Genomic DNA, 14,231 nt, shown 5'->3' with positions numbered 1-14,231 from the left:
CTATTTGTGGTCTTCTCTTTCCCACTTAAATAAGCCCCTCTAGCATTTTTTGTAAAACTGGTTTCTTGGTGAAAATTAATTTAATTAATCCTTTAATTTTTGCCTGTCTAGGAAACTCTTTATCTTTCCTTGCATTCTGATAACCTTGCCTGGTAGAGTATTCTTGGCTGTAGATTTTTTCTTTTCAGCACTTTAAATATATGATGCTACTCCCTTCCAGCCTGTAAGGTTTCTGCTGAGAAGTCAGCTGATAGCCTTATAGGATTTTCTTTGTATGTCACTTGCTGCCTTTCTCTTGCGGCTTTTAGGATTCTCTCTTTATCTTTAATTTTGGACATTTTAATTATAATGTGGCTTGGTGTGGAACTTTCTGGGTTTATCTTGTTTGGTGCTCTCTGTACTTCCTATACTTGAACATCTGTTTCCTTCCTTAGGTTAGGAAAGTTTTCAGCTATTATTTCTTCAAATAGATTCTCTGCTCCTTTGTCTTTCTCTTCTCTTTCTGGGACACCTATAATATGAATGTTAGTGTGCTTGATGTTGTCCCAGATTTCCCTTAGACTGTTCTCATTCTTTTTAATTTTTTTTTTTCTTGTATCTGTTCAGCCTGGGTGATTTCCTCTAGTCTTTCATCCAGCTCACTGATCCATTCTTCTGTATCATCTAATCTGCTCTTGAGTCCCTCTAGTGAATTTTTCATTTCCAGTATTTTATCCTTCATTTCTAATTGGTTCTTTTCTTACATTTTCTCATTCTTTGTTGACATTCTCACTGTGATCATCCCTTCTTTTCCCCAGATCAGTGAGCATCCTTGTGACTTTTTGAACTCTTTGTCAGGTAGATTGTTTTTCTCTGTTTCATTTTCTTTTTCTGTGGTTATGTTCTGTTCCATTGCTGGAACATATTCTTTTGTCTCCTCATTTTGCCTCTTTCTCTGTGCTTATATCTATGTATTAGGTGGGTCAGCTATGTCTCCTGATCTTAGAGAAGTGGACTTATGTAAGAGATGCCTTTTGAGGCCCAGCAGTGTGCTTCCCTTTCATCACCAGTTCCAAATGTTGCAGAAGTGACCCCTGTGTGGGCTACATGTGTCCTGTTGTGGCAGGGTTGCTTTTGATTCAGATGCCTGGGGAGTCTTGGCTATCCCCCTGGCCAGCTGGTTGTAATGCTCAGGTGCGTGTGCCTGCTACGGACCCTTCAGTCATTTTTTCAGGATTCAGGAGCCCCAGCACAGTTGGCTGCAAGGTCTAATAGTACATTCCTGTTGCAGTTTTTCTGTAAAGTGAGTAGGCCCCCATAGTGGCTGGCTGCTAGGCTCAGGATCTTACAATTGCTCTGCGTCTCCAGCCTGCAGGCCTCTTGTCAGTTCTTTCAGTATTGCTGCTGAAAGGGGCTGGCCCCAGGCATGGGAGCACCCAATTGTTTCAGGCTTTGGAAGGTGGGGCCCATCCCCTATGTGGATGTTATAGAAGCACAGGTGTTCTGCCGCTGATAAGCCCCATTGCCCACAGGTCCACACACACCATCAACACAGTCCTCGGCTGTGCACATGTCCAAACTGCCTGGAGCATACACAGTTGCCCCACTTCAGAGGCCCCCACACACTCCACTAACACCTCACTGACTCCACCCACTCCTCACACATGCTTTTGCCCTTAGAGATGGACCCACTTGCCTGTCTGCAGAGGATCCAGGCACCCAGTCTATGTAGGCTGAAAAGTTGCCCAAAGGCTTGCTGTTGGGTGGGACCAGATCCTAGGACAGGCTGCCTGCCCTAGCTGATCTGGATTAAATTGGTGCTCTAGTGGGTGGGGCAGACCCTGGGCTAACAGGCCAGGGGAAGAATGTGAATGGCGTCTGCCAGTGTCTGTGTCACTATGCCTGTACTACGTCACAATAATGGCTTCTGCCAATTTCTTGGTCCCTTTAGAGGTCTCAGCTCTCACCAAGATGCACTCAGCACCTATCAGGTGAACCTCTTTTCATCAAATGACTGTGCACTTTTCTTTCTGGTGATTTCCAAAATGGGTGAATTTGTGTATTGGCCTGTTAAAAGCTGGCTTTTTTCTGCTTATTTCCCATAGGTTTTCTGGGGCTATTCCCTGTTGTAGTTAATAGCCAGCAAAGGCAGATATTATGGTTCTCATCTCAGTTGTACTGAGTCTGAAGGATGCTTATAGTGGTAATGTTCCCCTGCTCAGATCCCCTACTCCTCTAGGTTAAGCTGCGTACCTTAGGATTACTCCTGACCAGCTATGAAGAGCCATGGCTAGCAAAGTTGGGTTTTTTTCTCTTGAGAAAGGAATTTCTGCCTCTTCTGCCTCAGTCAGGACTGTCCTTTGTTGCAGGGATTTTTTAAATCCAGTTTTCAGTTCTCTCTAGGGACTAATTGTTCCAAGAATAGTTGTAACTTGGTTGTGTTCTTGGGAGGAGGTGAGTTCTGAGTCTGCTTATGCCAGCGTCTTGACACCAACCTCCTACAACATTCTTCATTTCTTTGTGTAGATCCATATTTTCATCTAGTATAATTTTCTCCTCCACCTGTTTGATTTTCCGTTAACATTTCTCTAGTTGATGATGAATTTTTTCAGCTTTGCAATCTGAGAATGTTTTCATTTTCCCTAATTTTTTAAAGATGTGTTTGCCAGGTATAGAATTTCTACATTGACAGTTTTCTTACTTTGAGTATCTTAATAATGTTTTCCCACTGTATTATTACTTATGTTGTTTCAGATGAGAAACCTAATGTCACCTCTATCTTTGTTTCTCTGGCCATAGCATGTCTTTTTTCTGAGGCTGCTTCTATGGTTTTCTCTTTATTACTGTTTTTTCTTTTTCCCAATTTGATTATGGTGTGTCTTGATATAGTTCTCTCCATGTTTTTGTGCTTGGATTTGTTGAGCTTTTTTAGACTTGTGAATTTATACTTTTCATCAAGTTTTGAAAGTTTTTGGCCATCATTTCTTCCATTATTTTCCATCCTCTTGCTTCTTTTCTTCAGGGACTCAAATGGTCCATCTGAGGTCACTTGAATTCACTCTACAGCTTGCTGATGCTCTTTTCACTTTTTTTTTGGTTTTCTTTTTCTATGTTTCATTTGAATCATTTCTGTTGCTTTCAAATTCACTAATCTTTTTTCTGCAATGTCTAATCTACCATTAACTCCATCCAGTGTATTTTTCATCTCACACATTGTGGTTCTATCTTTAAAAGTTTGATTTTGTTTTTTTCCTATTGTCCATGAATCTACTTAACTTTTTCCATATAAGGAATATAGTTATAATAATAGTTTTAATGTCATATTCTGTACCTGTTATGGGTCAATTTCAATTGATTGATTATTCTCATTAAGCTTTATGATTTCCTGCTTCCTTTCATGCTTAGTAATCTTTTGGTTCCAATTAATTTTTTTGGATTATAATGGTTTATAACATTGTATAATTTCAGATGTACATTATTGTTTATCAATTCCTGAGTACATTTCATCGTGTTCACCCCCAGTAGTCTAATTTTTATCCATCACCATATATATGTGCCCCTTTATCCCTTTTACCCACCCCCCATCCCCTTCCACTCTGGTAACCACTAATCTGTTCTCTTTATCCATCTGTTTGTTATCTTCCACACATAAGTGAAATCATGCAGTATTTGCCTTTCTATTTCTGGCTTATTTTGCTTAACATCATACCCTCAATGTTGATCCATGTTGTTGCAAATGGGATGATTTTGTCTTTTTTATGGCTGAGTAGTATTCCATTGTGTGTGTGTGTGTGTGTGTGTGTGTGTGTGTGTATCCCACATCTTCTTTATCCATTCTTCTATAGATGGGCACTTGGGTTGCTTCCACATCTTAGCTATTGTGAATAATGCTGCAATGAACATAGGGTTGCATAGATCTCCTAGGATCATTGATTTCAAGTTCTTTGCATAAATACTGGGATAGCTGGACATACGAGTATTTCTATTTTTAATTTTTTGAGAAATCTCCATACTGTTTTCCTTAGTGGCTGCACCAGTCTGCATTCCCACCAGCAGTGTATGAGTGTGCCCTTTCTTCCACATCCTCTCCATTTGCTGTTTTTTGCCTTGGTAATTATAGCCATTCTGACTGGTGTAAGGTGATATCTCATTGTAGTTTTGATTTCCATTTCCCTAATTAGTGATGTTGAGCATCATTTCATATGTCTGTTGGCCATCTGTATATCTTCTTTGGAAAAATGTCTGCATGCTTAGTAATCTTTGATTGGATGCCAGACACTGTGAATTTTACCTTGTTGGTTTACCTTGTATGGTTATTTTTGTACTCCTATAAATCTTCTTGAAGTTTTTTCTTGGATACACGTAAGCTATTTGGAACTACACTGATCCTTTTGACTTGTTAGGCAGGTCCAGAGTAGTGACATTTTAGAGCTAATTATTCCCCTCTATTGAGGCAAGACGTTCCTGAGTACTTTACCTTGTGCCCCATGAATTTTGACTTTTTCCAGTTTGGCTAGTGTGAGTAGACGCTATTCCCTCTGATTCTTTTAGGTGTTTTTCCCCCCGACCTCAAGTGATTTTCTCCCACACATTTGATACATAATACTTCATTGAATATTTGGGAATTCTTTGCAGATCTCCGAGTTTCTGTCATGATGCAGCTCTCTCCTTTCTGGTACTTTGTCCTATGGATGCAAGTTTTCTTGGCCTATTCACTTCCTCAATTCCATCTCCTCGACTCAGGTACTCTTCAGTCTCTTCCTAACTTTGCCCTCTCTTCACTTTTGCCTCAAATCTCTCTCAAGGCAGTAAGCTGAGTGAATTGTAGGGCTCACATTGTTTGTTCCCTGTCTTTCACGAATCGGTGTGTTTTGTTACATGATGTTAAGTGTCTTGAAAAGAACTTTTCCAGCACTTTGTCAGTTTTTTAAATTGTTTCAGGTGGGAGAGTAAATCAGGTCCATGTTACTCCACCTTGACTGGAAGATGACATTAGATCTTTTTTTTTATTTTGAAACAAGTATAAAGTATTTTTATCTAAACAGGCTCCCTACAAATTTTTGGAGCTAAATAACCTCTCTGCCTTTCTAGTGGGAAAGTAGGTGTATCATGGTGGAGTTGCCCTCATGATGAACATCTGCAGTTTAGTGATGCAAAAGCTAAGAAATGCGTGGGTTGAGTGCAGATTTCATAGGGAGTAAGAATACTTTGTTAAGGCATAAATTGGCTTTTTGTTTTTATTGTTGAGAATAGCCGAAAAGAAAGAGAAATTCTTTATCTCTATAACGCAAGAAGTGTCATACTTTTTGGTCTTGATGGCTCAAAAGAATGTTAATGGCTTTGTGTTAAATTTAAAATTTTTAGCTACCTGAAAGGTGAGGGAAAAACAACACTGGTCAATATTAAGACAATTTATAACATAAAAAGAAACTGTGGTTATGCCAATCAATACCCACATAACAACTATGGTTGACGCCAATCAACTGAACCTTCTCTTTTACTAGGACAAATTCAGATACTTTGATGTTTATAATTATCTGAGAAAGATGGAAGACACCTGAAATAATAACCGAGGTAAATTTTGCTGCCACCCTTGAGAGTTGGGGTTTTGGTGGAGATATGTTGGATTTAGAAAAGAAATTCAAACTTTTCTTGCACTTGAGTTTGAGAAGCAATTTCACACTGCACATGTTTTGAAAGTATTTTTTTCCAAGCTCTTGCTGGTTTTTGAAATTTATTTTTGGTGTCTTTTGCCATTAGAGGTTACTGGTGTGTTATTTATTTTTGGTGAGATTTTCTGTGTACTAGTATATACGGGTATGTAATTCAGTCTATGTGTATATAATCAAGTCTTCCGATTATTTTCTTCATGCCTATGCTCTTGTCTTGTGTAATAAATACATCCCTTACTAACTCAAAATTATGAAAAATATTCTACTATACTTGTATCAATATCCTTATTGTTGTTTTTAAAATATTACTTTTATCTTTAGCCAATCTTACATTGAGGGGTGTGTATGTGTATGGTATGAACACTTGAACCTATGTTATTTTTTCTTGATAAAGAGTCCATTGCCTCACTAGATTTATTTTCCTTTTTCCAGGCAAAATATATGAGATATTGTATCCTAACATATTCCATACTTCTACTTTCCTGCCATTCCTAATCTCTGAGACGAAACAAATTATGAACTCAAACCACCAGTGGCCATATCTTGGTCTATACCTTCTAAACTCACACTGAAATTATAGAAAAAAATAGCAGATGTCAATGTAACAAATCTTTAAAAAATTTTGTAAAATTGCACAATAAAAAAGCTAAATAAGACATAAATAAGTATAAATTTTCAGAAAACTTCAATCAATTGTGAAGACAATTCTGTCATTCCAGAGCTAGTTTGACTCCATTTTTACAAAATAAGATGTTAAAATTACTCTACATTTGTGCTTTGAAGGTTGATTTTCAATTATTGAGTAATATCTATTCTTTGTGCCTCTGTAAGTGTGGATCCTCAAGACTTTACAGTGGCCCTAAGGGTAAGAAATATTTGAGCAAAAGATGTGAGCTTCAGTGAACTCATTGATCCCCTTATGACCCACAAGGGTCACATTTTTCTTCAGATTTTCTCAACCTGACATCATTCTCAATTTGATTATGGGTGAGAAGGTCTGAAGCATAAATATTGCCTCATAATGTTTGTGAAAAATATAAATTTGAAGCTGTCTAAAGCCTAGATTTTTCTTACTGAATTTAACTAAGAGATACTCTGGGATTTACTTACAAAGGAAGCCTAACTCTGAGAACTGAGTTTATAGAATCCATCTTTTCTCAACCACTCAGATTAAAGAATTGGCTTTTTCTGATGACAATTAAAAGTGACAGTTTGCTGATAGCAAAACATGGCATTCTGAAAAATTGGCCCTTAATATTTAAGAACATGCCCAAACCAGATCTTAAAAATCTATTTTTAAGTGACACTTCTATAGAATAATTTATTTTAAATTTGAAAAATAGACAACTTTAAAGATGACAATTAAAACAATCAATCCTTCAGGAGCTGGCTGGTGGTGTAGTAGTTAAGTTCATGTGCTCCACTTTGACAGCCCAGGGTTCACAGGTTCAGATCCTGGGGGAAGATCTACATACTGCTCATCAAGCCATGCTGTGGCTACATCCCATACACAAAGTAAAGGAAGATTGAGACAGATGTTAGCTCAAGGACCATATTCTTCAAGCAAAACGAGGAAGATTGGCAACAGATGTTAGCTCAGGGCCAATCTTACTAAAAAAAATAAAATAAAAAAATCAATGTTTCAGAAATAAGTTTATAAAGGTTTTGTTCTGGTTCCCTCACCCCCCCTCATATAGATTATGGGTTCTTTACTTCTCAGAGGAGGACAAGAGCTTCAGGTTGGCCAATCAGAGGACCCCACACCCCCGGATTTATTGATGTGACAGAATCAAGGCCAATCGGAAAAGTTATTTTCCATGTTGGATGAAAGTGGGAGAGGATGGCACTTCCTACTGTGACCCCAAACATAAGCTATAAAGGTGACAATGATTTTCTCTGTCGTTACCAGGAGACACCCTGTGTGAAAATGAAGTTAGAGTAGAAAGCAGAGTGGAGTGAGAGAGAGGGAAAATGAGAGTCTGGTGTAGGATTTAATTTATTCATCCTGCTGTGCCTCTTGGACTTCTATCTTCTGTGAGTCAATATAGTTTCTTCTGTTTTTAAGTTAATTTGTTTAGTACTTCTGTCATTTTTAACCAGATACTTATACAATTATAAGATATACAAATTATAATACTATAATATTGAAAATATTCTATATCTCTAAAATTTCATTGATTCATATATTTTTAAATTCTGGGAAATAATCTATTCTTGGAATATATAACTCTATGAATATAGATTACTGACTATCTCAAATATTAGCTCTTACTGAATTGTTATTATTATTATTATAGTTTTTGCTATTACTACACACATATCAGACTCAATTTAACCTTTCTCATAACTTTAGATATTTGTATTTTCAATATTCAAATTTTTGTCTCTATTAAGTAAAAATTGCTATCCATATCTCCATATAAATTATTGCTGCTTAGAATTCCAACTATTAAAACTGGGGGGAAATGTATCACCTTTTTAAAGCTTTTTATTACATTTGCCAAGTTTTTCATTCTAGTCAGAAATGTGTGATTGCCAACCTTATGACATTCTCACCTGCATTGAATTTGCAAGGTATTATAATTATTACCAATTTGAAAGATACAATTTTAGTTTTTCCTTTTGTGATTGAGGCTATGTCATTATTATATGGTCATTGCCCATTGATGCATCATTGCAAGATCTGTGATTTTTCTTTTTAAAAATGCTGCTTTTTCTTTTTAAAAAGCAATTTAATTTTAAAATACCATTTAATAATCCCTCCAAAATATATATTTGTCTACCTAAGGGGCTTATGACTCATTTCAATCCTTTTTTTTTAATTGTGGTTAAGTATAAAGTTCTAACCTGGGACTCAGGACCAGCATTTTAGGAGGAGAGGCCCTGGACAGATAACTTCTCTCAGGCCCTTCTCAGCCTATAAATCTATAAGCTGCCCTAACCCTCCCAAGCGAGTTTAAAAGCAGAGAGGAAAAGTAGGACCCAAACAAATATTTGAGGAAAAGTAGGATTCGAACAGATATTTGTACACTCATGTTCTAAACAGCGTTACTCACAATAGCCAAAAGGTGGAAGCAATTTGTCTCAATCTTCATCCAAAAACATTTACTGAAAAGGCTTAGCACTTTTCCCACTGTTTGAGGATGTTTTCTATGTCATAAAGTACATTTTTATGTATACTGAGAAAGTGCTTCTCAAACTTTAGTGGACTAAGAATCACCTTGTGAATTTGTTTAAAGTACAAACATCTGGGCTTATTCACAAATTTGTTGATCAACGAGACCTAAGGAAAAACCAAGGAGTCTATATTCCACAGGTAGGCCCGGTGGTTCTGCTGTGTGAGGTTACCAGGCACAAACTTAAAAAGTATTACATTAGCATGTTTCAGCGCTATCTGTTCTGTGTTCTCTGTCTCTGTCTCTGTCCCTGTCTGTCTCTCTTTGTCTCTCTTTCTCACCCACTTACGATTAATCCCCATTCCTACCCTCTGCCCCAGGCAACCACTAATCTACTTTGTTCTGTTTTTGTACTAAACTTTTGAACAAGAAGAGGAATGAATGTGGATTACTTTATTAGATATTAAAATGTTTTCTAAAACGATAATGAGTAAAAGCATATTATTGGCACATGAATAGATAAACCTATCATCAAAAAGCAACAGATTGTTCAGAAACAGAATTATTTAATATATAAGGTAACTTTTAAGCTAGGGGTGAGAGAATGGATTTTGTTCCCCAAATAATTGGTGCTGGGATTATGTATAAACCATGTGAAAAAAACCCACCTTTTACTATACTTCAAAATAAATTCCATATGGATAAAAGACAAAAAAAAATTCAGGGGCTGGCTCCATCGCCCAGTGGTTAAGTTTGGCCCACTCCATTTTGGCTTCCCAGGTTCAGTTTCTGGGAGTGGACCTACACCACTTGTTAGCAGCCATGCTGTGGTGGTGACCCATATACAAAATAGAGGAAGATTAGCACAGCATTAGCTCAGGGTGAATCTTCCTCAGCAAAAAAATAAAAAAGAAAAGAAAAGAAATCCATTAAAGTAATTGAATAGAGTGTAAGTGAAGATGCATATACTTTTGGGGTGAGAAAGGATTTTGAGAAGCATGAAATCATAAGTTGAATTCATAAATAAAGGGTTAATACATTTGAGGATATAAAAAATGAAGAGGTGTCTTAGGCAGGCCCTGGCCTGTGTCCTCAGCAGGTTACAAGGGCCACAGGAGCCTGATCTCTGCTGTCCATACATACGCTGACCTGTTCTCTCCAGTCCAAGACGTCCCAGAGGCTCCAGGTTCTCATTTATGGGAATGTGTGCTGGGTTCCCTCCACTGTCTCGATGGGATCACTCTTCCAAAGAGACTCCCCGGAGGAGACTGACAAGACTGTGAAAGCAGGGATGGAAGGAATGGCTTATGGACATAGTCACAACAAGAGTGCCCACTCTCACATCACCATTTTAGACCATTTTTTTTCTTTTCCATCCCATTTTATGATCTCCTATATTCAATTTTCCTATTCTCTTCTTTCTGATAAGTGCCCCCAACAACTGCCTTTCTTTAACTCTGCCATTCCATGAGATTTTCTGCTCACATCTGTACAAACTTGGATCCAACCTGGAATCAGAGGCTCACCATCTCTATCTCCATGTGGGTCTGAATCTCCGGGTTACCAGGATTAGAGAATCACTCAGGTTGCCTTATGAGAGGACTACTCTTATATCAAGAACACAGTGGAGTAAGAAAACCACAAAACCACTTTTTGCAAAAGGTTTTATGGAATGTAGACCAGCTTATCACGACACTCTAGTAGTTCGAAGACAATTCTAGTACTGGCCACCTTGGTGGTCTCTCTGTCTCTGTTAGTCTCTTCTCATAGAATTACAAACACAGCCTAGAGGGAGGTACAGTCTACCCTAAGGAGAGGAAACTACAGTGAAGGAGGCCATGGAATAGCAGTTAAAAACAGAGATGTGGAAATCAGACAGATTTGTGATCTGGGCTTAAACCAGGATTCTGCCAGAACTAACAAAAGATTTTAAGCAACCTCCCTTCACAAAGAGATGCTAATTATAATAAAAACAAAAACGATATTAAAAATAATATCTTTATCATAAGGTTGTTTGGATGATGATGATGACAAGGTATGTATAGTTCTTGGCACATAGTTGCTCATTATGTTAGCCATTATTGTTTATTATTTTTATTGTAGGGTGACCCCAAGAAAGTATTTATCTCACTGCTCAAACTTGTTCTTCTCCTTTCCTCCTCCAAGCTCCTGTATTCTTAGGGAAGGTCAACATCCCTGGTACCAGGATCTCTCCAGCCCAGCCCTTGAAAGATCCATTCTCTAAAGCATAGACAACAGTAGGACTGAATAAGGTAAGGAAGCCATGAGCAAAGATAGGGTTGGAAGCCTGCTCTCCAGTATACCTAGGGTATTTGCCTTTCTCTGAGGGAAAAAAGGATCCTTGGAGAATTAATGATTAACAGTCAGATTTGAAATAGGAAAGAAAAATGATAAATAGGCTCAAGAGTCTTCTATGAAAGATGACACTTTCCACTAAAGAGTAGATTGTACCCTGATGTCTAGCAATTGGGTGCGTCTCTTGGACATATGTTATACTGCTCATGCCCTTGTAAGGAAATTTTTTAAAAAATCATTTAACATAATTGCCGTGAAGAATAATAATGTGTCCATCCATATATACCAAATTAAATATTTTCATTTCTTTCTAAAGTAATACAATTTTTTAAAAAGTAAGTCATCTACCAAGTTTTATGCATTTGTGTAACAAAGACACTTGCTCATACAGATTTAAAGCATTAGGGAAATAGTGCAGCTTACTATGGGGTGAATAGATGTGGAGACACAAAGAGAGGGAAGTGATGTAATGACCTCTATGGAATCTCTGATGATGAGGTTACCGTAACTGCAGATAGTCACACAGGAAGGGATGTGAAAACCTGATTACAGCAAAAACCATGAGGTCTAAGAGAAAAAAAGAATGAAAAAAACACAAGGTGAGTGATACCCTTTAGTGGAAGAGCTATTCTGAGTAGTAAGAGGAGGTACAGGAGGCTGCAAAATGGACCCAGCAATGGGTAGTGGTGAAAGCATACACATGAAGAAGCTCAGCATATGATGTTCATTTGACCCTAAGTACCTTGCTTGATCCCTTCTCCAAGAGCATCTGTGGTCAGATGTGAGAAAGAGGAGAAAGTCACAAGATGCAAAATTTTTCTGATAACAGCAGGATGTTAATGAGGGGAGGGTGGATCACTTATGGTTCTTTCTAGTGAAGTTCTTAACTCCTAAGAAGGCAACAGATGCATTTGTTCCAGATAGAGAGAGCACAGGAGCCTCCTCTCTCCTGTCTCTCCCCACTGCTGTCTTGACCTCCTTTCTCCTTCCCTCTCATCCTTCATCTCTTCCTTGCTCTCTTCATATTCCTTCCTTGTTTCCTTCTCTTATCTTTCTCCCTCTTTCTCCTTCCCTCCTTCACTTTTCCTTCTCTTATCTATAGCCTTCTAGACTGACTATGGGCCCAATAAGGTCACTTTCTAGTCAATATTTCAGAGGTAATTAAACAGATTCTGAGTTGTCAATTTTAAAATGATCCAAAGTCTTAGAGCTCAGATCAAGAATAGGTGGTAAAAATGGACCCTGCATAGGAATAGAAGCAGGTACAGTATCACAGTAGAACCTATATCGTTATCTCTTGTATTCCCCACAGGAAAATATGTGGATTCTGATCACCACGCAGCTCCTGCCTCTGCTGCTCCTGATGCTGCAGCCACTGCAGTTTGAAAAGCTTTTTAAATATTCTGATTTATCAGATGTTGACTCAGAAGAATTTGAAGATTATTTGGAGGAATTATACAGTACAGGGCCTACCAAAGCACCTACCAAAAAAACTTTCCAAAATCAGGTCCTTGCTGATCCTGACAGACCATTATCTGATCCACATTACTGCAATGATGAAGTTAGGATGAAAAATGTTCACAACAGGTTATATTGTAAGAAAGAACATTTCTTCCTCCAAGCTACATATGAGGAGGTGCAAAAGATATGTCGCCACCTGTTTGTACCATGTAAGAACGGAGTTAAGAAATGTCATAGGAGCAAGAAACTAATAGAAGGAGTGTATTGTAGTTTAACATCAGGAACCATGATAGTAGACTGTATCTATGAATCTTTTTACAAGCGTGGATTTGCCCTTATCACGTGTCGATGGCAAAATGATATCCAAGAAATTATCCCTGATCATGTAGATGATCTTCAGGAATTATATAGCTAGCAGAAAGGCATTATTCACCAGGAAGCTATCTTCCCCCCATTATTCTAGAAGAGTATTCTTTAGAAGGTTAGAATAGGAGGATACGACCCTTTCCATATTGATCCCTATAGGTCAAAATTGAGAATGCTAATTTTGGTACCATTCATTTTAATCATCTGCTTCCCTCCCTTCTTCCCTTAACACCAGGCAAACGCAGCGTGGGCTAGGTTCACAGATAGTGCTCTGAGATGTGGTTTCAAACAGGTCATGTAATTTAGCACATTTTGGATGTCTTATGAGAATGAATGCCTGCAGTGAAAGGATGACCAGCAGCAAAAGGAACAGAATATGGTTGCCTGAATTGTGATGTAAAGTTGTATTCATAGGAATCTCTAGTTCGGTAGAAATAATAAAGGGCACTGACCTAGTGAAGTGTCTCTGGTATGGTTATGTGGGGTTTCTGGGTTTGGAATTATCTTTCTCTGTGACACAATTTGAAACAGAAAGAACCTAAAGCTCCTGGAGAAATTGTTCGATTCATCTTTCCAGTGCTGTATTTGCAGATACTACACTTATTCTGTTCTTTCCACACAACACAATACTCATGGGAACATGAAGGTGTAGATTCTAAGAGGAAACATCTCAGGAAAAATATCTAAATATTCAGGATAGCAAACTCTCCAAACTACTTTTCAATCATCCAACGGCTACTTCCATGGATTCCCACATCTTTGCTTTAGCTTAGGCATCACTGTTCACAAAACTGCAAACAATTCTTCAGTTTCTGGCAGAGTCACATTTATTCACAACTCCTTTCCTCACTTTCCAGTAGATGTGGCTTCCTCTGAGAATATTCCACGTCCAGAAAAGGCTGGAGAATCAGTACAACAAAAGAAATCTATCTGTCCAGTTTAAGTAACAATTTCTCTCCTTTTGTTCATGAAACTTCTTAGTATCTTTTTATCACTATTCCCTATAACTTACTGAGAAAGGGATAAGGAGTGATGGGGGCTGGTAGGGAGAGTGTCTATTACGCTTATGCATTTCACTGCAATCCAATCTGCTCATCTCCTCCCCATTCGCTATCCATGTCTTCAGACTCAGAGCTAAGGTCCTAATTTATCAATCAGTTGATGTAAATAAGGGACGAGGGCCAAAGGCTGCCAGACTCCATTTCAGTGACTAAGAAAAAGAGACCAGAAATCAAGCCTCTAGACACCACTCTTTACTCAGAAACTCATAAATTTTAATTTTAATGTCTGAGTGAATGAGGATCCCAGCAATTTTTTGGTA

General features: G+C 38.0%; 1 protein-coding gene across 7 annotated transcripts; it reads left to right on the top strand.

Moving 5' to 3' along the window:
- Positions 1 to 1,911: 1,911 nt before the first annotated feature.
- Positions 1,912 to 13,366, top strand: RNASE9 (ribonuclease A family member 9 (inactive)). Of its 7 annotated transcripts, XM_070584988.1 has the most exons (5): positions 1,912 to 1,970; positions 5,484 to 5,553; positions 7,561 to 7,685; positions 10,934 to 11,040; positions 12,396 to 13,366. In XM_070584988.1, exon 5 carries the CDS (start codon positions 12,402 to 12,404, stop codon positions 12,957 to 12,959), a length of 558 nt encoding a protein of 185 aa, XP_070441089.1. In that variant the 5' UTR covers positions 1,912 to 1,970; positions 5,484 to 5,553; positions 7,561 to 7,685; positions 10,934 to 11,040; positions 12,396 to 12,401; the 3' UTR covers positions 12,960 to 13,366. The 7 variants fall into 7 exon arrangements, with proteins under 7 accessions (XP_070441089.1, XP_070441079.1, XP_070441098.1 ...); XM_070584978.1 differs by lacking the exon at positions 5,484 to 5,553 and having other exon boundaries at positions 1,946 to 1,970; XM_070584971.1 differs by lacking the exons at positions 1,912 to 1,970; positions 5,484 to 5,553 and adding an exon at positions 4,476 to 4,497.
- Positions 13,367 to 14,231: the final 865 nt, after the last annotated feature.

Source organism: Equus przewalskii, chromosome 1 (genome assembly GCF_037783145.1).
Source record: "Equus przewalskii isolate Varuska chromosome 1, EquPr2, whole genome shotgun sequence".
Classification (NCBI taxonomy): domain Eukaryota; kingdom Metazoa; phylum Chordata; class Mammalia; order Perissodactyla; family Equidae; genus Equus; species Equus przewalskii.
This window is presented reverse-complemented; position numbering and strand designations above follow the sequence as displayed.

Bases quoted from the DNA above. Each gene is read 5' to 3' on its own strand.
- RNASE9 (XM_070584988.1), top strand. From the start codon at position 12,402: ATGTGGATTCTGATCACCACGCAGCTCCTGCCTCTGCTGCTCCTGATG.